The 27,148-nt window shown below is 48.2% G+C and overlaps 3 protein-coding genes across 3 annotated transcripts in view; 1 reads left to right on the forward strand and 2 right to left on the reverse strand.

The window, feature by feature from the left end:
- The window catches only part of LOC117044871, a 628,087-nt gene that overhangs the window by 115,710 nt on the left and 485,229 nt on the right, over positions 1-27,148 (reverse strand). The gene's annotated exons all lie outside the window — the stretch shown is intronic.
- The window catches only part of LOC117044870, an 878,236-nt gene that overhangs the window by 9,900 nt on the left and 841,188 nt on the right, over positions 1-27,148 (forward strand). The window contains 1 exon segment of the mRNA XM_033145647.1: positions 19,989-20,675. Coding sequence (XP_033001538.1) covers positions 19,989-20,675 — 687 coding nt within the window.
- On the reverse strand, positions 15,631-25,338 carry LOC117044918 (olfactory receptor 52B2-like). The gene is made up of 2 exons (XM_033145712.1): positions 24,490-25,338; positions 15,631-15,645 (listed from the first exon to the last, which is right to left on the reverse strand). Exons 1-2 carry the CDS (start codon positions 25,300-25,302, stop codon positions 15,631-15,633), a joined length of 828 nt encoding a protein of 275 aa, XP_033001603.1. The 5' UTR covers positions 25,303-25,338.

Consider the following 27,148-nt stretch of genomic DNA (forward strand, 5'->3'; position numbering starts at 1 on the left):
CAGGACAATAGAAAGCTCCTAGGAGGATGTCTGCTGCCATGGTAGCTGATGGATGGGTGCTTGACTGGATTATCGGGAGGGGTGTATCTCCTCCTGCGGACGTGACTCGCTGCTTAGGGGATTATGAAAGCCACTGAGTGGAGAGTCCAAAAATTATGCAGTATCGAAATAATATACTTCTGATGATCGGAGGATGGCGGGGACCGAGGGGTTAGAAAGGTTATTTTACAAGGAGCAAATAGACACTTGAACCAGGCAAATCGGACACTGCGTTCAGGAGTTGTGGATTTTTACAATAATAAATATTTCGAGCTGTCAAAATTGGGCCACCCAGCGTCTAAATTGTCCATTTGATACATTGTTGCAAGTTATAATTAATAGTTTCCCCAACTGGTTACATTTTGGTTTCGATTCCATTGTTCTCCCAGCAGGGAGCCTGTCAAAACCCACTTAGTGTTCAGTCAAGCGTGAAGGTGATGATTGAATCATAGTAGCTGCGCTGAACGTTCCATTTTGCAGGCTGAGCCGAATGCATGCTCCTGATTGGTGGGTTTCCCGTTCATTGAGAAAATGGAGACCAGCGGAGCGCTGTTTGACAGAAGCGCTTTTCCAGGGGCTTTTTCGGAACGCAGATTGGGATTTTGGGGAAACCCTTTATCGCGAGGGTTTTATGTGGTGCTTGTGCGACTTGTGTGGTGAAGGGGTACCCGCTCATCGTCGGGGGGGGGGCAAAGAGAAGAAAAGAGGCTTCCAGGTCCCGCATTTGGCAGCGCGGGAGTCCCGCGAGGAGGCTGCACGGTGGGGGAAGGTGGCGGCTGGAATTTTCCCTAACAGTCCCGCATTTGGAGATAAGATTTGTATCTGGTTCGCAGAACCACAAATCCTTTTCTCCACACCTACACCTTCGAGACTTGGTACTCACCTTCCCCACGCGCCTCGGCTGGTCGTATTTCAGGGAAAGCGGGCCGGTCATGGTTGGATGCCAACATCGGGTGCAGGCACGGTGGGCTGTCAAAAGCCAGCTGATCGGAGAGTATGATGAGCTGTCACACGGCTGTCAAAGTGGCAGGTAGTCACACCGGCGAGCTGTCAAAGGTGGCCAACGGGAGACAGGGTGTGCTGTCAAATAGCTGTCAAACGGCAAGCAGGTAGACCAAGGCAAGCTGTCAAAGTAGTAAGTCCGAAAATGTGGAGAACTGTCAAAAAGCTGTCAAACGGCAAGCAGTCAGAATAGGGCAAGCTGTCAAAGCGGTAAGTCCGAAAATGTGGAGAACTGTCAAAAGGCTGTCAAACGGCAAGCAGTCAGAATAAGGCAAGCTGTCAAAGCGGTAAGTCCGAAAATGTGGAGAACTGTCAAGAAGCTGTCAAACGGCAAGCAGTCAGAATAGAGCAGGCTGTCAAAGCGGTAAGTCCGAAAATGTGGAGAACTGTCAAAAAGCTGTCAAACGGCAAGCAGTCAGAATAAGGCAAGCTGTCAAAGCGGTAAGTCCGAAAATGTGGAGAACTGTCAAACAGCTGTCAAGAGCTGTCAATAGCGGCAAGTCCGAAAATGGTCGGTGGGAGCGATGTACGGGGACTCGGGAATGGTGAAGCAGGAACTGGGGTGCGATGGACAGGAACTGGGGTGCGATGCTGGGGTGCGATGCTGGGGTGCGACGAACAGGAACTGGGGTGCGATGCTGGGGTGCGGTGATCAGGAACTGGGGTACGATGCTGGGGTGCGATGCTGGGGTACGAGGAACAGGAACTGGGGTGCGATGCTGGGGTGCGGTGCTGGGGTACGAGGAACAGGAACTGGGGTGCGATGCTGGAGTGCGGTGCTGGGGTACGAGGAACAGGAACTGGGGTGCGGTGCTGGGGTGCGGTGCTGGGGTACGGTGGGCTGTACCCCCGGGTATACGAGGGGTGGGAATTGAGCGCAGTCCAAAGGGGAAGGGCTTCAAGGTCCTGTTGGGGCTCTCCTTATGTTCTCAAGTCGGAAGGAGGGGCTTGAACGAATTGCGGGTCAGTTTGAGCTGGCAGAGGGGCACGGAAAGGATTTGGAGGGTGTGACTCTGCGGTTGGTTGGGCCACCGAGACCTGGGTGCCTTGGGGTGGCCAATTCCCTTGGGGATGAGGTGGCACCATTTGCTGGTTCTCATAACCCTGGGCCCAAGGGGGGTGCGAAGGAAAGGTGGAGTATGGTGAGTTTCCTCCGGGGAATGGGTAGGAGTTGGTTTCAACCCATGGACTCCCCGGGTATAAATATGGGCAGTTTCGTCTTAGGTGCCCTGGTTGAAAACACAGGTGACAAAGGCCAGTGGATGGGCCCCAGGGTCGTGGCATGGATGGGCTTGCATTCAATCCTTCCCCTCTTCCTCGCCCCCTGCCTCCTCCCCTGGCCGGGAACCCTGGAGCTGGGAAGTAAGGGGTTTCCATACTGAGGGCAAGCACTGCCTCCTCCCCTGCCCTGGTGTCCATCCTTTTCTTTTCGTCCCGGTTGTTAAAGACGGACTTGGCGACGGACAGTATTTCGCTAAAAGTTTTCCCATCGTAGCCAACTAGGAGATTTAAGGCTTTCCTTATATCTGGCGATGCCTGGTCTTTGAAGAAGCCTTTTACTATTATATCATGGTGCGGATTCTCGGGGTCTATTCCGCCCCAGGTTTTAATAGCCGCCACCAACCTAGAATAATAGTCCGACGGGTGTTCATTGGGACCCTGGATCACAGTCTGAACTTTAGTCCAGTTTATGGAGCGCTGCCCTGAAGCTTTAATACCGTCTAAGATGGCCTTTTTAAACAGGTTCAGGCACCAGATGCCATTAGGGGTATTGTAGTCCCAGGCAGGGTTGGGTTCAATACGGAGATCTCTAGGGGTCAGGGCCCCCACCCCTTGAGGTCTCCCTTCCTGGTAGTTCTCCTGATTTAGGGCTTCTTCAGCCTTACTGAGGATGTCAGCCTTTTCAGCCTCATTGAATAGGGCATTTAAGAGTACGTGGACATCAGTCCAAGAAGGGTGATGGGAAGAGAAAATGGTAGCAATTTGCCGGTGGCACTTGTCAGGGTCATCTCTCAAGGAGGGCATCGTGTTAGCCCAGTTGATCAGATCGGCCGTACGGAAGGGTTGATGGGTATAGATCATACGTGGGGCCCCATCTGGGTCTGTCGGTGGTATAGGGAAAGCCCTCAGTGGCATCTGGAAGGAGGTTGCTTGGTGGTCGTTTCCCCCTTTGCCTTTGGCCTTTGCCTGGACGGACTGCCGGAGAATGGATGGGGAACAGGTGCCATGGTCTCTGACAGGAGTTGGAGTAGAGTCAGGACTCATAAACACATCGGGCACCGCTAGAATCCCTTCCTGGCCGGCGGGATGAACCAGTAATTTGTCACCTTGAGCCACTGCTTGGCTATTGGGACTAGCATCCTGTTCAGGTCCCTGTGCCATGGCCTGATCCTCATAGGGGGGTGGCGCAGGACCTTCGTTTGGTCTCTTAGGATTCTTTCTAGGAGGTTTAATCACGGGCATCTGGAGCGTTGGGGACGAGTTTAGAGTCATAAGGACTTGGGATACAGCCTCGAAAGTCTCCAGATAATCAAGCTGTCGAGGCCTTTCTTCTAATAAGAGCTTCTTTAGGGTTTTTAGTTGATCCTGATGGAAGGATCCCTCCGGTGGCCAGCGGAGTTCTGATGGCACTCTTTCAGTAAAAGACGGCCAGGAATTCCTACAAAGATCTTGTAGCTTCTGTCTAGACAAAATCTCATGGTCCGGAATTATCTTCCAATGCTTCATGACAATCGCGAGGGGAGAGTCGGGTTCCGGCTGGGTAAAAGAAGGCTTTCGAGAAACCTTCTTCCCAGTGGAAGGACGACCATGCTTTGAAGCCTTGGCACCCATCGTTCCTTGGGGTTTAAGAGGAACCTGGGGTTTTTTGGGAAAGGAGGGACGGGAAAGGTATCTTTGTAAGTCGGGGTTTCTCACTAAGGGAGTGGGACAGGGGGGTTTCTTAACATAAGCAAAGTACAGTACACGACGTTCCAATAATCTAGCCTGGTCCCTTGCGTTCACTAGTTCGGCTAGCGGGGCGGCTGACCAGGGGGATCTACTCTAAACTACCTCTTCCTTTCCTTTTTCCTGGAGCTCCCTTTTCCTCTTCCTTTCTCTTCCGTTTCTTCTCATCTATTCCTACTTCTCAACCCCCATTTCCACCCATTACAGGGTACCCTCACCTGGCAACCTCCTGCCTATCGTTGACAGCTAAGGAAGGGAGCCCTACTGGACGCCTGCCACTGCAGTGCCAGATCGGGCAGCCCTTTAGATAGAGTTAAACGGTCCGGAAAAACCTCCCTTGCGTTCGGAAGCGGGCTCACGCACGACTAGCGTGTTTTACATGGCCCGACCGGGGCGGCTGAGGTTTAGGATAGTGCAGAGAAGTCCTTTGCCCCTTGGCAGCTGGCAAAGTAGAAAAAGAGCCCAGTCCCTTGCGTTCGTTAGACCAGCTAACGGGGCGGCTGACTGGGTATTGGAGAAAAAGAGATAGAGCTCAGGACTCCCCTTTCGAGTTGAGCAGCAGTCCACGGGACAGACTGAGAGACAGGCAAGAAATGATAGGCAAGAGAGCAGTAGATTGCGGTTGCCAGGCTTACCTCCCCCCTCCCCCCAATCACCAGTGCACTGGATTTATACTTACGCGTCTTCCACCGCGATCCGCTGGATCGTTGGAGACGAAGCCGGCTGAACTTTGCCTTTGCTCCCCGGTTGGCTCCCCTTGAGACCTGCAATTACCGCCCGGAGGATGGCCAGGGATCCGTCGAGTCTCCACGGGAGAAAAGGGTCCCGTTGCCGGCTGAAGGCTCGGTGGGGGTCCCCAGCCACCACGGGAGAACGCAGGTCCCGGGTTTCGGCACCAAGACTGTTACGGAAATTACCGGGTCGAGAAGGCTCAGCTCCCGGTCCTACGGAGGAAGCCCGTGGTTCGCTGCGGAGGCAATGGAGACCAGCCGGAGATTGGAGCAAAAGCAAAGGAGTTTATTGCGCAACAAGGTTCAGGAGGATCCGAACCCCGAACAAAGGGTGTCCTGGACTTTTAAAAGTTCCCGCGACAGCCCAGAATACACAGCGAAATACATCACAGAAACGTCAGAGATGGGGAGGGGAGAGAGGAGGTTACAGTAAATTTACATAGGGGAAAAACAAGTTTTGCATATCAGGAAGGATGGCAGGAACCGGTGAATGGATCTAGGGTGGGTGAAATACACATTGAAGGTTTCCTCTGCGTCAGGACAATAGAAAGCTCCTAGGAGGATGTCTGCTGCCATGGTAGCTGATGGATGGGTGCTTGACTGGATTATCGGGAGGGGTGTATCTCCTCCTGCGGACGTGACTCGCTGCTTAGGGGATTATGAAAGCCACTGAGTGGAGAGTCCAAAAATTATGCAGTATCGAAATAATATACTTCTGATGATCGGAGGATGGCGGGGACCGAGGGGTTAGAAAGGTTATTTTACAAGGAGCAAATAGACACTTGAACCAGGCAAATCGGACACTGCGTTCAGGAGTTGTGGATTTTTACAATAATAAATATTTCGAGCTGTCAAAATTGGGCCACCCAGCGTCTAAATTGTCCATTTGATACATTGTTGCAAGTTATAATTAATAGTTTCCCCAACTGGTTACATTTTGGTTTCGATTCCATTGTTCTCCCAGCAGGGAGCCTGTCAAAACCCACTTAGTGTTCAGTCAAGCGTGAAGGTGATGATTGAATCATAGTAGCTGCGCTGAACGTTCCATTTTGCAGGCTGAGCCGAATGCATGCTCCTGATTGGTGGGTTTCCCGTTCATTGAGAAAATGGAGACCAGCGGAGCGCTGTTTGACAGAAGCGCTTTTCCAGGGGCTTTTTCGGAACGCAGATTGGGATTTTGGGGAAACCCTTTATCGCGAGGGTTTTATGTGGTGCTTGTGCGACTTGTGTGGTGAAGGGGTACCCGCTCATCGTCGGGGGGGGGCAAAGAGAAGAAAAGAGGCTTCCAGGTCCCGCATTTGGCAGCGCGGGAGTCCCGCGAGGAGGCTGCACGGTGGGGGAAGGTGGCGGCTGGAATTTTCCCTAACATAGGGAAGTTACGAAAAAGGTATTTACAAGGGACGCAGGAGGAGGAGACAGGAGGAAGTCCCAATAAGATGTGAGAAAGTGTCATGGGACGTGAGAACCACCACCTCCCCCCTCCGCCAAAAAAACATCCCTAGCGTAGGAAGGGTGGCAGCTGCCCCCCTAAATCCATGAAAAAATAATAAACAGATGAGGTTCTGCAAAGTGAGAGAGGGCTGAGCTGGGCGGACTCGGCTTTGCAAGGGTTAAAGGGATCCGAGCTGCCTTCCTAGAGAGGACAGGAAGCGAGAGAGAGGAGGCCAGGTCCTCCAGAGCCCAGGCCCCTCCCTCTCCTGCCAGGGCTGCCTGGCTGTCCCCTCCTGGGATCTGGTGAGTGGGGAGGCGGTGGGGGTCCCAGGGCTGCAGCAGGGGAGGGGGCCAGCCTGGGGGGGGGGCCTGGTCTGCTCATGCAGGGGGAGGAGAGAGAGGGGCCTGCCAGGGAGGGGCCAGGTCTGCCACGCTCTCCTTCCGGGGAGATCAGAGGATCCCAAATAATGGATCCCACGAAATCTCCCTCCTTCGAACAAAGGACTTTAACTCTGTGTGACTTCACTCAGCGTCATTGCACAACAGAGGAAACATGGGCAGATGGTTTTCCAAAGCTGGACGAGGAAGGAAGGAAAGGGGGGAGAGAAAGGGCAGGAATAAAGAGAGTCTGGATCCCATCCCATAGTCTGGCTGCTGCATTGCAAACCAGTTTCCCAGTGTCTCCAAGGGCAGCTCCACACGGAGGCCACTGCAGCAATCCCCTCGCACCCAGAGCAGGGCATCCAAGGACCACATCCTCTCTGTCCCAAAGGGATTGTTGATGGAAAACCAGCTAGAAATGGGCGCTGCTACTCCCTGAGCCTCCAGGGACCTTGGCTTCAATGGCTGTGTGTGTGTTAAGCTATTGAATAATAATAATAAATTGCCCAGCTAAATTTCAAGGGAAATGTCTTTGGCCCCGCCCACTTGGCCCTCAGGGGGTTGGCCAGATACATACCTGGCCCTCAGAGCAAAGAAAAAGAGATCCCACCCAAGGAGTCTGTCTGGAGAGCGGCAGAGAGTCGAACTGCAAGAAAAGGAGACAGAAGCAGGGGTGTGGGGGTGGGGTGGAGAGCAACTCCTGAGGACCCCCGGGTGAGGACTCCACTAGAGCCAAGCATCCATTTTTCACAAGATACAAATGTCTCCCTTGTCAGTTCTGACTTCATGCATTGACTGGAAGGCAGGAGCACCCAGGATGATTAATCTCCCAGAAATCCCTTCAGTTGCCTCCACTGTTTGCATTGCTGGAGGGCTAGAGACTTTCTTCTTCTCCTCTTCCTCCTCCTCCTCTTTTGTTAAGAATATCTTTCATGGTTTAGGCTGTGGTCCAGTCTACCCTGGTTCCTAGCAAGAATCATCCATGCTTGTTCAGAGAACCATTTTCTTCTCCTGACCTAAAAATTCTGTAACAGAACAATGTTTTTGCTTTGTAGGATTTGCTAGAGCTTATTATTAAGACGGAGACCAAAGGGTTCCTTCCGATCTCTCAGAGGCACAGATGGATGAGCGAGACTCAGCTGGCCCTGAAGCAGGAAGAGGCCATGCCATCCATACTGGGAGCAGTGGGGGATTCTGGGAAAACCCAGTGCAGAAGATCCTGGGTGAGGAGGACACCCTCCGCTCAGAGGTGCAGAGCCGGCAGTTGAGGCAGTTCTGCTGCCAGGAGGCCAAAGGACCCCGAGAGATTTGCAGCCGACTCTACCATCTCTGTCGTCAATGGCTGCAGCCAGAAAGGCACACGAAAGCTGAGATGCTGGACCTGGTGATCTTGGAGCAGTTCCTGGCTGTCCTTCCCCCGGAGATGGAGAGCTGGGTGAGGGAATGCGGAGCGGAGACCAGTTCCCAGGCGGTGGCCCTGGCCGAAGGTTTCCTCCTGAGTCAGGCAGAGGAGAGAAAGCAGGTGAGAGAGACTTTCCTCTGGATTCTCCCAAGGGGCTCCAAACAGGACAGAGAACATCCCATAATGGTTTGCTGATGGCCCATCCTTTTTCTGGGAAGGTATCCATGGAATGAGATATAACATCCTTAAACTTTTCGTCTTTGTCATTCTCTTTCTAATATTTCTCACCATTCTCTGTTTTGAATCCTTGTTTCTTTTTCAGGGAAAGGGTCATTTTGCAGAAATGGACCTGGATTCCTGTGAGGCAGAGAGGCCTCCGTTGGACACCAGAGAGAGGCCACTGGGTAAGGAGGGAGGTGGTTTTTCTACGTTTGGTCTCATTCTGTTGCTTTCCCAATTAATCTGGGGGGGGGGGTTTCTTCTTGTTTTGGGGAGGGGACTGTTGGGAGCAAGGGTCCAGAGGAGGGGAGATGTATTTCTGCACAACTAACATATGAAATGGGCACAAAAGTCCAAATGCTCTCAGGACACAAGTCTTTCTCAAAGGCACATCTGTAGTTAGAGATGCCCTGCTTCACCTGTGAGAGAAGCTGGCACTCCTGGCATCCTGTTTACCTTTTTTCTCTTGCAGGTGACAGAATGATGCCAGCAAGACCTCCTGATCCGTCTTCTCATGGGGGCAGAAGGGAAGCAGCGGCTGTGGAACCAGATCAGGTCAGGGAAAATTCCCATGTGGGGACAGAGGCCGAGGGATGGAGCAATGTCATGGACTGGTTGGGCACAGAGGAATGGGGGGAGGAAGCAGCCGGGGAACCAGGAAGGGAAGATGGCTCAGAGCCCAAGAAGTGGAGGTGGAAGAAGGATGGGCAGTCAGAGGGAGAAGGCTGGGAAGAGGAGGTGTCAGAAGCTGAAGGGGTAACAGGGCTGAGTGAGCTGGGAGACTCTGTGGCAGAATGCAGTGCAGAATCAGAGGCAGAAGAGGAAGGAGGCGAGTGGGAGGAGGGAGGTCGAGAGGCAGAGGTGAGTCAGGAGAAGGAGGAGCCACCGGTGGCTCCCTCTCTTTCTCCCAGAAGCCACCCTCCCTACTTGTCTCTCAGAGCCAGGAGACGTCTGACAATGGAAGAGCAAAGGCAGGCTGCACACTGGCGCACTGTTGGATCGCTTGCCAGAGACCCCAGAGAGGAGGGGAGTTAGAAAGCTGTGGGGAGCTGTGGGCCTTCACTCTTGGCAGCTGATTTCGTGGAGGAAGACTCTGTCATGGAATTCTACTCAATATTGATCCAGAGCAGAACTCCAATGTTTAGTTAGCAGAGTAAAAACTTTAACACATTAAAGGATTCCCCCAAAATAGACCAGGGGCAATTGTATTTCATCCAGCAGAGCTTTACAGCTACTGAAGGCAAATGAGCATAAGGGTCACAAATCAAAAATCTGAAGGTATCTGAAGAAGTGTGCAAACAGACTTAGTTGGTCTCTAAGGTGCTACTAGAAGGAATTTTTTATTTTGTTTTGACTATGGCAGACCAACACGGCTACCTACCTGTAACAAATCTAAAATGTTCAGGATTGGCCCTCTCCATCACAAATTGCAGCAGTTGCAGCAGACTTAACTTAAACTTACCATAACTTATAATAAGTCTAAACCTTAACACTAAACATACTGTATAAAGAACAGCAGAAGGAAGAGAGATAGGAAGAGAAATTGAAACCCAGGCTCCTTCTGGCCTCTTCTTATAGTCAGTATGACCTTGACAGAAGAGATAACAGAACCACTTTAACCCAGCTCTACTCAGCTTCTCTGAAGGGATAACCCAAACACCAGGAACCTTCTGCTTGTTTCTTTCATTCATTCATTCAAAGAAGGTTCCAGAACCCTCTTGAACTAATTAGAATAGAAAAGAGCAATATCAGGTAAATACATTCTGCACTAAGAAATGCAAACTGATGGACCCTCCGGGAATGAGCTGCTGTTCTCATTCAGCCTGAAACTCAGCCAAGTCTCTGAATATCGTGTTCTTGCTAAGAAAGAGTTAACTCCAGCTGTGCACTGTGGGATTTCCTGCCCATCTAACTCTGTGACACCAGGCTTCTGAATGTCGCCAGTAGGATTCATCTGTAGTTACTGCTTTATTTCTACATTGACCATGGGCTGCTAAAATAGGCTTCTAAGCTTTGGAGAAACCATAACCGACAGTGGCCAGGATTCACCCCATCAGTGCCCCCCACTCCTCCCCTTGAAGTTCCCTCCCCAGAGCAGCGCACAGGGAGAGTAGATTGGGCAATAAAATAAATGCCTAATAAAAGAATTCCTTTGTTAAAAGAAGCTTCCATTTTTAAAATGTGCATCAAAAGAATCACATTAAAACAACACTGCAATTTACAGGAAGGAAAGAACAGAGCATTGTGTAGCAGATCATATTTCTGCTGTCTCAGAGGAGGACATTTCCCTTTTTCTTTTAGGGTCCAGTGTGCTTTGAAGATGTTGCTGTTTGTTTCACGGACGAGGAGTGGGCGTTGCTGGATCCTGACCAGAGAGCTCTGCATAAGGACGTTATGGAGGAGAATCGTGGGATCGTGGCCTCTCTTGGTAAGGCTCCCCGTGAGATCGTCCTATCTGCCTGGAATATTAAAAAATGCCTTTATGTGACAAACCTCATATATTTTCACAGAGCTCGACAGCGCCCCCTACAACACCTGGGAACCAAACTCCCCCACAATAAACAGTAAATTACAGTTCTTTTCTGTGGAAAGTCTTCCTGCAGTTCTGCCTTTTTATACCACAATTGGGCTGGTCTGAACTGCCCTGGCCATCTTAAATATCAGCTTCAGAGTTGTTAGGAAAGATAAGTAGCTTCTGCCAGTTTTTCTGTTTTTGTTTCAACTGACATTGGAGATGGAGGGGATGCCATGACTGGGCCAAAAAAAATCCATCCCAGAGAAGAGCCAGGCTTATTGAATATTAGGTAGTGGTGGTAGTAGAAATAGTAGTATTAATAATAATAATAATAATAATAATAATTTATACCCTGCCCATCTAGCTGGGTTGCCCCAGCCACTCTGCGTGGCTTCCAACAAATTCAGTGGTACGTCTGGTTGCAAATGGGATCCATTCTGGAGGCCCATTCGCAACATGAAAAGAGTGCAACCTGAAACGCCAAATCTGTGCATGTGTGCAGTGCAATTTGGTGCTTCTGCATGCGCGCGCCAAAACGAATGCAATGTGCAGCAAATGCAACCAGAGGTATGACTGTAAGGAAACATGGAAACATTAATAATCTGATCCACTATGAAAGCTACAATAACTTTAAAATGAACAACTTATATCAAACAAAGCAACATTCAACAATCCATCAGAATCTGATAATAAATAATAACAATGACAAACAACAAAGGTAATAACCATACACCCAAGTCTCTGTGGGATTTCTATTCCTCTCACTGTGCAGATACTGTGTAGGACTGGTTCATCACACGTCTGTGTTATGCATCCCAGCACCAATTGTTGGAATCATGGGAGCGGATGTTTACAGTACTCTGTTTCCGTTTGTTTTTGCTTCCACTTCTGACTTCTCCCCGAGGAAGTTGAGAGAGAGGAGACATGCTTTCTTTCGTTCTGCCTTATGCTTAATAAAGTAGCTGTAGTGCTCACAACCCCATCCTAGCTCTGTCTGCGTTTATCTCTGCTGGGCTCTGAATATGTGCTCAGTGTCTCCAAGACATGAGTCATTATAAATCGTCGGGGAAAATGATTCGCAACTCCCCAGAGCTGCACGCTGATGGGAGAGACAGACTGGAATCATTCCTGTCGTATGCCTGGGGGGTCATCATTTATTTATTTCATTTCTATACCACCCTATACCCAAAGGTCTCGGGGTAGTTCACAAAAATTATCAAATACATAAAATCAGAACAAAAACAACGATTAAAAAAAAAAAAACCCCAAAAAGAGCCAGCATAGGATATAGACCAAGTCAGGCAAAAGGCCTGTTTAAAAAGGAACGTTCTTGCTCCGGTGAGCAACCTGGCCACTGAATTTTGCACCAGCTGAAGTTTCTGCTCTGTGTTCAGAGGCAGCCCTATGTATAACATGTCACAGTAATCTAACCTTGAGGTTACCAAAGCATAGGCAACAGTAGTTAGGCTATCTCTGTCCAGATAGGGGTGTGGCTGGGCCACCAGCCGAAGGTGATGGAAGGCACTCTGGACCACCGAGGCCAGCCGAGCCTCAAGCAACAGCAAAGCATCCAGGAGGACCCCCAAGCTATGAACCAGCTCCTTCAGGGGCAACATAACCCCATCCAGAGCAGGCGACCTCCCACCCATCTCGTCTAAGGAAGCACACACTAACAGTTGCCACAGTCTTATCTGGATTGAGCTTCAGTTTATTGGCTCTCACCCAGTCCATTACCAAGGCAAAACACTGGTCCAACACTTCTACTGCCTCATCTGCAGATGTAGAGAAGAAACAAGTCTCTCTGTCTTAGCATGGGTGTTGAAGTCACCCAGAACCAGCAGTCTGGGAGTCCTCAACACCGCCTCCGGGACGAGCTCTGTCAGCTCAGGCAGGGGGACTGTTGGGCAGCGATGCAGGCGGTAAACCAGCAAAATCCCTAATCTGTCCCAATTGCACAATGCCAGGAACACACACTCTAGCAAGGTTTCATGCTTGTCCCTTAGCTTGGTAGGCCTCCAAGGATATTGCTCCCAACTTCCCGTCTCTGGTTCTCAGCTTTAAGATTTCTAATGCTTCTGTCCTGTGGTGCCTTCCCCCCTCGTATATACGAGCAGGATACCAAGACTGTCTCCAATACCCTCGTTGACCTCAGAGGTGTTGTAAATGGCTAATAAATCAGGAGGGTTTACCGCTGCAAGGTAATAGGGCTTGTGCCAAAGAAAAAATAAAGCAGGACTTGCCTTCAGTTTCAACCGCTCCTTCTTTCACCTTCTTTCTCGGGAGTAGGCTATCTTCTGATAAGCAGCTTTGTAGTTTTAATAGCTAGTTCTAAGTCGCCAAACCAGACTCAAGTTAGAGATAGTAAGGTTTCTAAACCTTGGAGACTGATAGAAAGTTAATGAGAATTGATAAAAACTAATAAAAACTAATAAAACCATATTACTGACACGGAGCTTAGAACGGAGCTGCCGCCAACGACGCCATCTTGCTCCGCCTAGTAAAATAAGCCTCCACACCTTTTGATGGTGGGAAATTGGAGGACAAACATAATCTGTCTCGTCTGCCTGTGATTGAGTCAAGTGAAGTTAAAACCCTTGGGACCAAGAGACTCTAGTAAACTGCTCCCAATTACCTTTTCCCCACACTCAAGATGGTCTTTACAAGAAAGAACTATATGGACCTGGGAATTGTGCCAATATCACACCAGGGGGAGGGGGAGCCTCGAAGGAAACAAAGTAAAATCACCAATTATTTCCCCCACAAAGAAGGGAATAAGAATCCACAGTGCGAGAGCACCCTAAATGAAGTCACCCCTACTGTGCTGGATTGGTCCATACAACGCAAAGAGTTACAAACGGATCATGAAGGCCCAAATTATTCCAGGACCTGGGCGCAGGAACTGTTCCTAGCTGAGAATGTCTTGACGAGTAATTCCCCTAACCCCAATGACCTCGATCCTCAAAAATTATCTCAGAATCTCAGGAAAAACCAGCAAGACCCCCAGCCTACAGCGAATGCCAACAGCATGGAAGAGCGGGATGATCAGCTACATGCCCAGATAGATCAGATACGCACAGACCTCCATAATGTAACAAACTTTATAGCAGTAACAAATGGCCTACTCCTGACGCTTGTGGAGAATTTCAAACTGGCAAAAAGAGTCACAGACCAGACTCCGGACTTAGATGCTAGAATCCACATACCATGTAAAAAGAATCCACGTAAAAGAAAACTGGAACCCAAGACGAAGAAAACCAAAAACATCAAGAACTTTAGGCCGTCTAGAAGAACCCAACATATCAGTAAAAAACAGTGGCAGAAACTCTTCAACTTATTACCATCACCTCTTATAACCACAAAAAAAATCAAAGTCCAAGGCACTAGAGAGACCGACAAGGAAGACTCGCCAAAGACCAAGCCCATCACCATATGTGAAAATGATTCCCCAAGCACATTCAAAGAAATAAACCACTCCACAGCTGTTCTTCCCTTGTGTTCGCCCAGACTGACGAAAGCAACCAAACCACATTTGGATGCTTCTGTCTTGAACCCACCTGGAGCCCCTGTAGCGATTGTAAACAGAAGTAAGTCGGGGATTATCCAACATAGACGGGAACTCGCTGGAATCCCAAGCCCCCTGCTCAAAGAAAAAATGGATCCTGGTTCTAAGCCAGGAAAAGATTGTACTCACGAACTATCCAAAACCATTGGGCCCACGCAAAGGGACCGACCGCGTGAGGCATTTGCTGGCCATTATAAACAGCATTTTACCTGGGGTGGTTAAAGCAACCGACATAGTCAGTATAGACTATCTATATCAAGATGGACATTCAGTTCGTGCACTAATTACTTTCACAGATCATAACCTGGTCAAATTCATCTTTAGAACAAGAAATCTATTTTCAAAAAAAGGAATAGATTTATTAAGAATCTTTGAAAATAGAGCCCCGCCAACCTCCCTACTGGCGGCCAAGGGGGAAACGAGATCAGGAACAGAGGAACAAAATGTCAGAGTGCACATGCAACAAAACCAACAAAACCAGAGACCAGTGTACCAGCAGGAAGACTTAGCTCCTCCTGAGACACAACTCCATCCGAACAACAGAGAGGACTCTTTCTCCGTAGAAGAACTTGCTCTAATAAATCGGTTTTGGTCACTGCAGATGCCAGCCCAAAAGGAAATCCTGGACAGACTGGACACTCTGAGAAGCAGACTGGTCAAAAAGAAGGCCCATGCTGAGACCACGGAAGGCCCACACACACGACCTATATCTCCCAAGTGCCTAGTGGGTAAGAGGACGGCGGGAGGCTCCTTTAAATGTGTAGATTCGGAACACCAATTGCAGCCCCCGCTGGTGTATGGTAAGGCAGAATTAAACCAGACTGTGACATCCCCGAGTACTTGGCTCAGTTATCAAAAACTCTCCCCAAATGAAACAGCTACTCCCCCAAGTTCAAATCCTCCCTTTAAGTCTCCAAGAGCTAAGGACAATCATCCCCCTATGCAGCAGATGCCTATTAACAAAATTAATGGGAGTGTTTTTTTAGATGTAAAGGGGTTACTGGACATCGTGGAGTCAACAAATTCACATCATGGAGGGATAGAGACTTAAAGTTGTTCTTCAAGCGCTTCAACATCCTCCTCCTGCAGGAGACCTGGCATAGTGACCCCACTCTGCTGAATGGCTACACTTGCCACTCCCTATATGCTACTCCATCGGTAAGGGGAGGCAGGCCTAGTGGAGGTTTATTTATAAAAGAATTTATTGGTTTTTACAAAACAAAGAACAATATAACACATACACAACACAAACCCAAACACAAACCCCACAATCAAACCACAACAAAACAAAACACACCAATAATTCTTATTCTTGTTTACACACAAAAAAACTTTTCTTGTTCAAACAACTACTTGGTGACTTCCCCCGTTTTCTCCCCTTTGGTTCCAAATCTAATTTACTTTAGTAACTTCTCATCTCTAAAATTAAATCATTCAAAAATCTAAACTAAACATACTTCTTAAAATCTTATTTTTACTCCAAAATAATCTATCACTTCTTATTTTACATCAAATCAATTCCAAATATTACTTCGTAATAATTAATAATACAACTTCATAACATAACATATTACTTCTTATATCAAATCATATCAAACATCTTCTTTCACTTAAACTGCTGCTAATAAAACAAAAATTCAAATATCTCTTCTCTAGTTCAAAAGCTTAAAATCTTAACACACTGGCTTCAGGGTACCGTAATAAACCATCCTAATTTTATCCTTAATGTATTTCACACTGTCCCTTTTCTAACCATTTTCTTACGCCATCTCGGGGTCTCCCCCCAGATATTCCTCCATCTTACACCCCAACCATTTTCCAGAATGTCCTCTTTTCTTGTAAGTCCACAGATCCAGACGTAGTCTACAACAGTCCTTGCAGGGAGCATCAGGGTACACAGATCATCACTTTCCAGCATCTCCGCTTCAAAATTCCGTTCATCTTTTGATTGTAGGCGAATAAATCTTTTCCCCATCATTCCTGGGCTCTCACCCCAGAAATTGGATATAAATTGTCTTCTGATCCTGGGACTCTCACTCCAGCAGGACTTTTCATCTCTTCGGAGTTGCGAAAACATTGTACTTTGTACTTCGATAATTCCCTTTAGCTCCCTGCCAAGGGTCTCTTCCATTTTAACAATGTTCTGAATAGTCTTTCCTGTGAGATATAAATTGTCATCCTGATTCAGCAAAGTTAATTTCTGGTTCAGCAATTCTAATTTCAAAAAAATAATCCTTTGTTCGTGAGTCAATCCAGAGTCTGAAACCAGCTTAAAAACAAAGCCCAACATGGTAGAAATGGGCACAGGGTATCAAATTTCAGTATTTGCCATCTTAGTCACAGTACTTTTCCATCTCCGTCACAAATCTCCGCAGCCATTTTCCCTGGAGTCAGGGCGAAAAGATTACATTCCATCCATTTTTAAGAAGAAATATTTCCACCAACTTAGATCCCCAAAAGGGGTCTAACTGATCTTGCTTGTAAAATTTGAAACATTTGTATCCACCACTGTAACAGCAGTCACCATCGATACAGTTACTTTCTCTTTCACCAAAGGGAATCAGAACGGGCTTCCTTTCCGTCATATCTCCCGGAGCGCTAAATGTCAAGATAGATCCAATGTTAACGTACTCACGGCCAACGGGCTTCTTCTGTCTTGCTTCTGCCAGGTAGAACGATATCGCTCATCACAAGCGGCGGCCGCCGCTTCGCCAGTCCGGTTGGGGCTTGTCTCCTCAGCCCAGCTCCGTGGTCCCTTCACCCCCACTCCCCCTTTACAGGGGGAACGAGGGAAGGGTTCGGAGCTATAGCGGGCTCGCCGGAGAGCCCTAGCCGCGGGACGCTCGACCCGCGGTTTACCGGAGCCCCGCTTTGCGGTAGCGGGGCTCCAACCCCCAGGCCGGCCTGGGTCGCCTCGCTGCCGAAGTGACCCACGACCGCCCGCGATGGCGTGCTCGCCGGAAGTCACAGGCCTAGTGGAGGTTTAGCCAGTTTCATCTCCACAGAGCTTGAACATTCATTAAAAGCCCTCCCAAACTGCAATTCCCTTGCCACGGCTGTCCTACTTAAATTTAAGAGAGATGCACTAGTGTTGGTCAATGTCTATCTGCCCCCCTGTCAAAAAAAATCTATAGTTAAAGCTAACTGGGCAGAGTTAGAGACATTCCTAGAGTCCATAGAATCCTCCCACCCTTCTACACCGATTATAATCGGGGGGGATTTTAACGCACGTATGGGAACTGATGATAACAATCTTTACAGCCAATATAACCAGATTCAGGACCTTGAAAGTGCAACTGAGGCAGGTGTCTCAAGACTCTCCAAAGATAGTAAATATAATTTCTCAGGGCTATGCCTAGCCCAGGTCGCAAAAAGAAGGGAGCTGATGATATTAAACGGTAGTTGGCCAAACTGCGGGAGGCAGTGAAAGATAGGCGTGCCTGGCGTGCTTTGGTCTATGCGGTCACCAAGAGTCGGACACGACTGAACAACAACAAAGTGACATAATTGCTCCTTCAGAGGGAGGGCCACCCCATCCAGAATTGGTAACCTGCCTGCCTCTGCGATAAGGGAACCACCTGCCCCAAGGGCCTGTCTTCTGAGGCCCTCATCCAGTTTACCACTGCATCCAGACACTGATCCAGAGCTTTCATTGCCTCTCCTGGTTCAGATGAGGTGGCAAAAGTACTGGAGCCTCAACTTCAGGATCTGTCCTTCTAGTGAGCACTCAGGGCTGATTTCTTTAAGAATGGATAGGTTTGATCTTCTTGCAGTCCATGGGACTCTCAAGAGTCTCCTCCAGCACCATAATTCAAAAGCATCAATTCTTCGGCAATCAGCCTTCTTGATGGTCCAGCTCTCACTTCCGTACATTACTACTGGGAAAACCATAGCTTTAACTATACGGACCTTTGTCGGCAAGGTGATGTCTTTGCTTTTTAAGATGCTGTCTAGGTTTGTCATTGCTTTTCTCCCAAGAAGCAGGCGTCTTCTAATTTCGTGACTGCTGTCACCATCTGCAGTGATCATGGAACCCAAGAAAGTGAAATCTCTCACTGCCTCCATTTCTTCCCCTTATATTTGCCAGGAGGTGATGGGACCAGTGGCCATGATCTTAGTTTTTTTGATGTTGAGCTTCAGACCATATTTTGCGCTCTCCTCTTTCACACTCATTAAAAGGTTCTTTAATTCCTCCTCACTTTCTGCCATCAAGGTAGTATCATCAGCATATCTGAGGTTGTTGATATTTTTTCCGGCAATCTTAATTCCGGTTTGGGATTCATCCAGTCCAGCCTTTCGCATGATGAATTCTGCATATAAGGTAGATACCAAAAAATTCCAATCGAGTGCCGGCTATGCCCCTGTGGATCCGGCTATGTAGAGACTGTGTCACACGTACTCTTGTCCTGCCCCCTATATAAAGACCTGAGGGATGAGACCATCACGCCACTCCTATCTGCCATCCCGGGCCGCTCTTGTGAAGCCAAATTGTTTTCACTTCTAGCCGACCAGAACAGCTCGATAACAGAGAAGGTTGCCAGATTTATCGAGAGAGCAATGAGATTGAGAGCTGCTATCTGAATGACAACAGTGTAGTCATCCGGATTCCCAGCATAGGATTTTATTATTATCATTATTATTATCATTTTACTATTTATGTTAAGTTCCAAGGAGCTATTACCTTGAGTTTTAATAGGTTATAAGGTTTTATTGGTAACCATATTTGTTGTATTTTTGTTGGTGTTTGTCTTTTAGATGCTATGGCCAGTCGGCTACGCAAATAAAGTTTGAATTTGAATTTGAACACACACTCTAGATTCCCCCCCCCACTGGACAGGAACCTGGAGATAGAGAATCTCTACAGATCACAGCAACTCCCCCCCGACCCTCGAGTCTGGCCTGATGTTGTACTGAGTACCCAGGTGGGCACAACTGGGTAAGACCAACTCCACCATGTTCACCCGCCCAGGTCTCAGTGATGGAAGCCGGATCAGCCTCCTCATCCACAATCTAATCATGGATGAGGGTGATTATATTCTGTGCCGACCTGGTGTTCAGCAGTAGCAGTTGCAGACACGAGGGCTGGGAGATAGGACAACCCCAATTCCCGAGGTTGGAGGAGGGGCTGACACACGGCAGAGTCACTAACTGCCTGGGCCGTGTGCCCCTTATGCTGCCTGTCCCTCCTCCCTCGCCATACCTCCCCCTACCAGAACCACTGTAGTTGGGGCTCCCCCTCCTCCTCTCCTCCCAGGCACATCCCACCCTTGAGGCCCAATTTAAAAATGCATTTAATTGGCATTCTTCCATAACTGGGGGCTCCATTTGTTTCTGGGGCTCTAATCCCTTTTTGTCTCCATTGCAGATTCTGAAAAGATGGAAATCAAGAACAAGTGTGACCACGAGAAAATCCCCAGAGAGGAGAAGCCACGTAAACATTTGGTGTCTGGAGAGATGTGCAATCAGAGCTCCCATTCCACTTCCCTACAAAGAATTCTAATTGGAAAGAAACCATATCAGTGTGTGGAATGTGGAAAGAGCTTCAGGAAGAGCTCTGACCTCACTTCCCATCAGAGAATTCATACAGGGGAGAAACCCTATCACTGCGGGGAATGTGGAAAGAGCTTCAGTCAGAGTGGCCATCTCACTTCCCATCAACTAATTCATACAGTGGAAAAACCCTATCAGTGTGTGGAATGTGGGGAAAGCTTCAGTACAAGCTCCCTTCTCACTTCCCATCAAATAATTCATACAGGGGAGAAACCCTATCACTGCATTGAATGTGGAAAGAGCTTCAGTAGGAGCGCCAATCTCACTTCCCATCAAAGGATTCATACAGGGGAGAAACCCTATCAATGTGTGGAATGTGCGGAAAACTTCAGTAGGAGCTCTGATCTCACTTCTCATCAAAGAATTCATACAGGGGAGAAACCCTATCAGTGTGTGGAATGTGGAAAGAGCTTCAGGAAGAAGGACAAGCTCATTTCCCATCAAAGAATTCATACAGGGGAGAAACCCTATCACTGCATTGAATGTGGAAAGAGCTTCAGTAGGAGCGCCAATCTCACTTCCCATCAAAGAATTCATACAGGGGAGAAACCCTATCAGTGCCTGGAATGTGGAAAGAACTTCCGTGACAAGAAGATTCTCTCTTCTCATCAACTAATTCATACAGGGGAGAAACCCTATCAGTGTGTGGAATGTGGAAAGAGCTTCAGTCAGAGTGGCCATCTCACTTCCCATCAAAGAATTCATACAGGAGAGAAACCCTATCAGTGCAAGGAATGTGGAAAAAGCTTCAGTCAGAGTTCCGATCTCACTTCCCATCAAAGAATTCATACAGGGGAGAAACCCTATCAGTGTGTGGAATGTGGAAAGAGCTTCAGTCGTGGCTCAAATCTCACTTCCCATCAGAGAATTCATACAGGAGAGAAACCCTATCAGTGTGTGGAATGTGGAAAGAGCTTCCGTAAGAGTCACCATCTCACTTACCATCAAAGAATTCATACGGGAGAAGCCATTTAATTTCTTGGATGTGGATAAAGCTTCAGGAAGAGCTCCTCTCTCGGTTTCCATCAAATAATTCATACACAGGGCAGAAAACCCCTTCATTATATAGCTTTAGGCTCCAGGGAAAAACACACGTGAACCAGGCCTTTGGCTGATTGACATTTGATGCCCTTTTAATATGTGGTGAGGAGGGCTTTGTTACTGTTTTTTAATTGTTTGTTTTACCTTTTTTGGGAAAGCTTCCCACTCCAGCGAGGGTTACAAGGCTTTCTGCCATTGAGGCAATATGACCCAGAGCCGTGGCTCGACCTTCCTGAGCAGAGCTGCCACTTTGGGTGCCATTTTGCACCAGAAGGGAGCTCACTTCAGGCACAGTGGGTCCTCTCAGGTCTCTCTGGCTTCCCTCCAAGGAGGTTGGGGAACACAAAGCAACCATGGTGCTCCCCTGCCTCTAAACACTGCAAAAGCACTCCCTGAAGAAACTTACCTGTAGGGAATATGGCCAGATTGGCGCTGGCAAACCACATCATAGAATCATAGAGTTGGAAGAGACCACAAGGGCCATCCAGTCCAACCCCCTCTAAATATATATATATATATATATATATATATATATATATATATATATTAAAAAAGCAAAACTGACGGGAAGTATTGAACCAGAAAATATTTGGAGAATGGAGAATATTTAAGGAATATGTAAGATCATATTGTACTAATCATACCATATTAGCAGAACTTGAGTGATACTTGTAAATAAACACACACAACAAATACTGTTTTTGGAGCAGACGGGAATGAAATAATGACAGTATAAACAGTATAATGAGAAGGATTGGAAGACTCGTTTTGCCAGAAGTCTTTTTTATTTAAGTGTTTATTCAAGTGTTAATTAGGAAGATTACGTTTTTTATGTACATAAATCTGCTTTTTCTTTTTTGTACTTTTTTCTTTTTCTTTTTCTTAATTGTTTTTTCTTTAATTTTCTTTTTGTAGTATGAGATTGTAAATTCTTTGTGTATGTGTGTAATTTAAATTAATAAAGATTATTCTAAAAAAAAAAGGTACCGCTATTGCAATGTGACTTTTAGGGCTTTATATATAGACTTGCTATAGATATTTCAGTATCAAAGAACAATATCTTTTAAGATGCAGTTAAAATACTAATCTTCCACTTCATCTGCGATAATCTGCTCTGGCAAAGTATCCTAAATTTTGTTTGCCTGGGGAATTCCAGACGTTGCGGGAATCATGTGTACTATTCCATTAATCTGCTTGCTTGTGTTGAGTGTTATTTGGAGACTGTAACTCCCAGTAATTTCACATTATCCATGTGTTTCTGTGTGTTCAGCACACACGATTGCAGGTGAGACTGAACAAAACACTTCCTAGGAAATTCCCTTTGACTGCTTCTGTATTGTGTCAAATGTGACTTCACTTACGGATAAGAACAGATCATATTTATTGCTGACAAATCATACCCTAGTCAGCTCATTAATCTGAACCCCTGCGCTTAACATGTGCAGCTGCTTTCTTCCCATTTCTTAGGTGGTAATAACTGATAATGAAAAGGAAGAAGGGAGATTTGGGGATCTGGGGGGGCTTCATTTCAGCCCTTAGTCCTGCCCCTGCAAGCTTGGCAGATGGGGAGTATTTGCTCACACACTGCCATGACTGAAAAATCAATCTTTTTCTTAAAAAATTAAAAATGGTATTGCAGAGCTGAAAAGGCTCAAGAAAGTACCGGTAAGTCCTGTAGTAGCTGGCATCTTAGTGAGCCCAATGCCACTCTGCCAACTGTCTCACTGCCAGCTAACTAATCTGGGAAGCCGTTCTGTAATCTCTGCAAGGACTTCAGTGTCCCTTGAATCAGCAATTCAGGATTTCTGGGAGGGGAAATGATATACTTTTGTATATTAGCAACAACAAAAAAGCATGCATAAGACAGTGTTCCTCATTTATGAACAGATCATAGTTATTGCTGCAAAATCATTCCAGCAGGCTAAAAGGTTCCTCTCCTCAGTGGCCCATCATTGTTCCCTTAATGGCCGTAGCTTGGCCAGGCTTAAGCCAGGCCAGGAATACCCTGAATTCCCTGCCTGGCACAGTTCTGCACTTTGAGCCATATCCCAATTAATCACAATCCTATTATTTATTCATTCCTAGGGCTTAGGGGGATACCCACCCACTCACCCCATCTATTCTTATTTATCCGCCTATGTGCCTGATTTTCCTAGGATAAGCTATAACTTGTTCTGGCACCAATGCAGCCAGATTCTGATTCAGTCCACCTCTCACCAAACATATGGTTTGCTAGGAAAAGATCTCCATTTCTGAAGGGAGTTTTCATTTCAAAGTCCTTACGGATGCCCTGCTCCTGCAAAGCCTGTGATGTCTCCAAATCAGGGATAGAAAATGCTTAGGCCCTGATGCAGCTCCCCTCAGGCCAGACAGGAGGGCCAATGGCCAGGAAAGGTTGGACTTGAGGTCCATGATCACTTGGGGGGAGGGAGGTGGCACTTAGGGGTCCACAGAGGAGCCCTGCTCCTAGTCCTGGTTGCTGTTTGCAAGAACAGAGATTTAAGAGTGTTGGGGGTATTGGTCATTTGTTTTAAAAAAAAACCTGTCTTGAGTTTCTGTATCTGTATGTAACATGAAGCTCTGGCTGTGTAGCTGCATTGCTTACAAAGGTGCAAAGGCAAGACAGTGAAATTGTGGATTGCGTTGTTTAAGTGATGGAGAGAGTTTCGGTTTTGGTGTGCTGAGAGGATGCAAGCAGATCTGCCGCTGTGGTGACCCACAGTCTCTGTAACTAGCAACCTGCAAACTTAAAAAGGTAAAGGTAAAGGACCCTTGACAGTTAAGTCCAGTCGCAGATGACTCTGGGGTTGTGGCACTCATCTCAGTTCTGGGCACCACAGTTCAAGGATACTGACAAGCTGGAACGTGTCCAGAAGAGGGCAACCAAAATGGTCAAAGGCCTGGAAACGATGCCTTATGAGGAACGGCTTAGGGAGCTGGGTATGTTTAGCCTGGAGAAGAGAAGGTTGAGGGGTGATATGATAGCCATGTTCAAATATATAAAAGGATGTCATCTAGAGGAGGGAGAAAGGTTGTTTTCTGCTGCTCCAGAGAAGCGGACACGGGGCAATGGATTCAAACTACAAGAAAGAAGATTCCACCTAAACATTAGGAAGAACTTCCTGACAGTAAGAGCTGTTCGACAGTGGAATTTGCTGCCAAGGAGTGTGGTGGAGTCTCCTTCTTTGGAGGTCTTGAAGCGGAGGCTTGACAGTCATCTGTCAGGAATGCTTTGATGGTGTTTCCTGCTTGGCAGGGGGTTGGACTGGATGACCCTTATGGTCTCTTCCAACTCTAGGATTCTAGGATTCTATGATTCTATGTTCCAGGTGTGGTCTGACCAAGGCAGAATAGAACAGGAGTATTACTTCCCTTGATCTGGACACTGGACTTCTGTTGATACAGCCTAGAATAGCTTTGGGTTGTTAGGGGTCCTTTTCTGCTGCTGCATCAGACTTTCCTGTTATTTTCCAGGCAAAACCCATCCCCTCGTTTTAGGGGGCAGAACAGGGCACTGAATCACAGAACCACCTAACTGTAGGGCACTCCACCCGGTCCACTCCCTGCAGTGCTTCCAACGAATGAATAAAACAAGCAAGCAAAACAGAAACCCACCCTTCTGGGGACCCCAAGCTCAGCACCCCTTCCCCGCTTTCCAAAGGGCCTGAGCCAGCCTCTCCCGGATGCATTTGGTCTTGACCGCATAGACCATGGGGTTCAGGACAGGAGGGAGGAGCTGGTAGATGTTGGCCAGGAGAATGAGAAGGTGCTGCGGGATGGTGTCATGGCTAAAGCGGTGGGCAAAGAAAGAGAAGAAGGCAGGGGTGTAGAACAAGACTATGACACACAGGTGGGAGCCGCACGTCCCGATGGTCTTGAGGCGGGCACCCTTGGATGGGAGGCGGAAAACCGCCCTGAGGATCAGGGTGTAGGAGACGGCAATGAGGACCACGTCCAGGCCGGGAGACAAAAGGGTGGTCGCCAAGCCGTACCAGATGTTGATGCCGATGTCTGCACAGGCCATGCGAGCGACGCCCATGTGCTCGCAGTAAGAGTGAGGCATCTCCCGGCGCCCACAGTACGGCAGCCTCTGGAGGAGGAAGACCGTGGGGAGCATCACGCAGAAGCCCCTGGCAAGAGCGGCCAGCCCGACCCTCGCGATGGCAGGGCGGGTGAGGATGGCGGCGTAGCGCAGGGGCCGGCAGATGGCGACGTAGCGGTCAAAGGCCATGGCGAGCAGGATGGTGGACTCTGCGATGAAGCTGACGTGGGTGAAGAACATCTGGGAGAGGCAGGCCTGGAAGGAGATCTCCTTGGAGAGGGAGAGGAGGACGCTCAGGGTTTTGGGCACGGTGGAGGAGGACAAGGCCAGGTCTGCCAGGGCCAGCAGGGCCAGGAAGAGGTACATGGGCTGGTGGAGGCTGCGCTCGGTGGCGATGATGTACAGCAGGCAAGCGTTGCCCAAAATGGCCACAATGTACATCAGGCAGAAGAGGAGGGCAATCCAGCCGTGGTACGCCTCCAGGCCCGGGATGCCAAGAAGGACGAACGAAGCCGGGTGGAAGGCGCTCTGGTTGGCAGAGGCGGGTTCAGCAACCTGGAGTGTCTTGGTTGTCTCCATGAGATCACAACCCACCAAGGTGCAGTCTGGAAGAGGGTAGCTTCTGAGAGAGGAAGGCAGAATGGAAGGAACTGGGCAGGTTGGTGGAATGGAAAGAGTGGCCTCAGTCCGTTCCGCCCTCAGCCGGATGATTCACAAGTTGGGTTTCATAGAACTGTGCAGATGGAAAGGATCCTGAGGAGACATTGAGTCCAGCCCCCTGCAATGCAGAAATCACAGCTACAGAATCCCTGACTTGTTGTGGCCATCCAACCTCTGCTCAGAAACCTCCAAGGAAGGAGAGACTACGAGCTTCCGAGGGAGTCTGTTCCACCGTCAAACAGCTCTTGCCCTTCGTAAAGTTTAGTCGGAATCTCCTTTATTGCCATTTTAATCCGTTGATTTGGGTCTTCCCATCCGGAGCAGAAGAAAGCAAGCTTGCTCCATCTTCCATGTGACGGACCTTCAGATATCTGAAGACGGCTCTGGTGCCATCTCTCAGCCTCCTCCAGGCTAAGCAGACCCACCACCCTCAACTGTTCAATCAGCTTCCCTTCATTGGTTCAGCTTTAGTGGTTAAATTTGAGGGCAAAATGAAATTCCTTGTTCTGCAAGCGATGCAGCAGTGAGGAAGGACTGGCTAGAATTGACTCACCAGGCAGGTCCTCCTTCTCCTGGATGGATGAGCTTCTGCTTGGGAGGCGAGGGAGCAGGGCAGGGCCTCGTTTATCCTCTGACATCCTCAGCTGCAACTGAGCAGAGGACTTCTCTTCTCCTCCACCCCAGCTGGTGAGGAAGCGAGGGAGTCTCCAGCCCCCACTTCTCCAGCTCTCGAAGCTCCTTCTGCAATCTTCCCCTGTGGCTTCATCTGGGGACAGCATCCAGATAATGACTCTCGGCTTCCACAGCCTCCCCCTTGGCCAGGAGCAGGTGGAGAAGGAGCTGCAGCAGCAGGAGGAGGAGAGGAGGAACCTGGCCACCTGCGCCCATGGGCTCCCCCAGAGAAGAGATGCCCCACCAAAGGGAGGGGTGCCCCACAGAGGATCGTTGGCCACAGCTGCCTCCCGCCTCCCGCCCTGAGCTGCTACCCTTCTGCCTGGCCTGGCCTTTCTGGGATCATGGAATTGTAGAGCTGGAAGGGACCCCGAGGGTCATCTAGTCCAACCCCCAGCGATTATTTTTTTTTAAAAAATAATTTTTATTGATTATTTCAGTTTAACAAAGAAGAACATCTTAATCCAGCTGTTATATAATGTTACAAAATAAAAATTTACATACATTATCTTGTCTGTGTTGAATGATCCCCTTTCAAAAAGGAAAAGAAACAAATACATGCATACACATACACATATACATGTAACAATAGTACATATATCTATGAGAAGCTTAACTTGCATTTTCACAAAAAATAATTCAACAAATCCGACTTCCTGTCAAATCCCTTTGCATCTACAAATGCAAAGTGAGCCATTATTTGTATATACTATACTTTTCCATGTATAAGACGAGATTTTTTCCCTATGAAATCATCTCAAAAATTGGGGCTTGTTGTTGATTGGTGTCTGTGTCAAGGGCTGCTGTCGATTGGCTGTTGCTGCGGCAAATGGGCAGTTGATTGGCGAGCAGGCATAGGATTTTTGAGTTGCATGACCCATGCGTTGATCAGGCTGGGCAAGCGATTTTGGTTAACCCCCCTCCCCCGAAAGCCCAACAACTCTGTACTATTTCC

Source organism: Lacerta agilis, chromosome 4 (genome assembly GCF_009819535.1).
Source record: "Lacerta agilis isolate rLacAgi1 chromosome 4, rLacAgi1.pri, whole genome shotgun sequence".
NCBI classification, from domain to species: Eukaryota; Metazoa; Chordata; class Lepidosauria; order Squamata; family Lacertidae; genus Lacerta; species Lacerta agilis.

What these genes read in the sequence shown, in the direction of transcription:
- LOC117044918 (XM_033145712.1), bottom strand. Translation starts at nt 25,302, where the DNA reads ATGTACATTGTGGCCATTTTGGGCAACGCTTGCCTGCTGTACATCATC.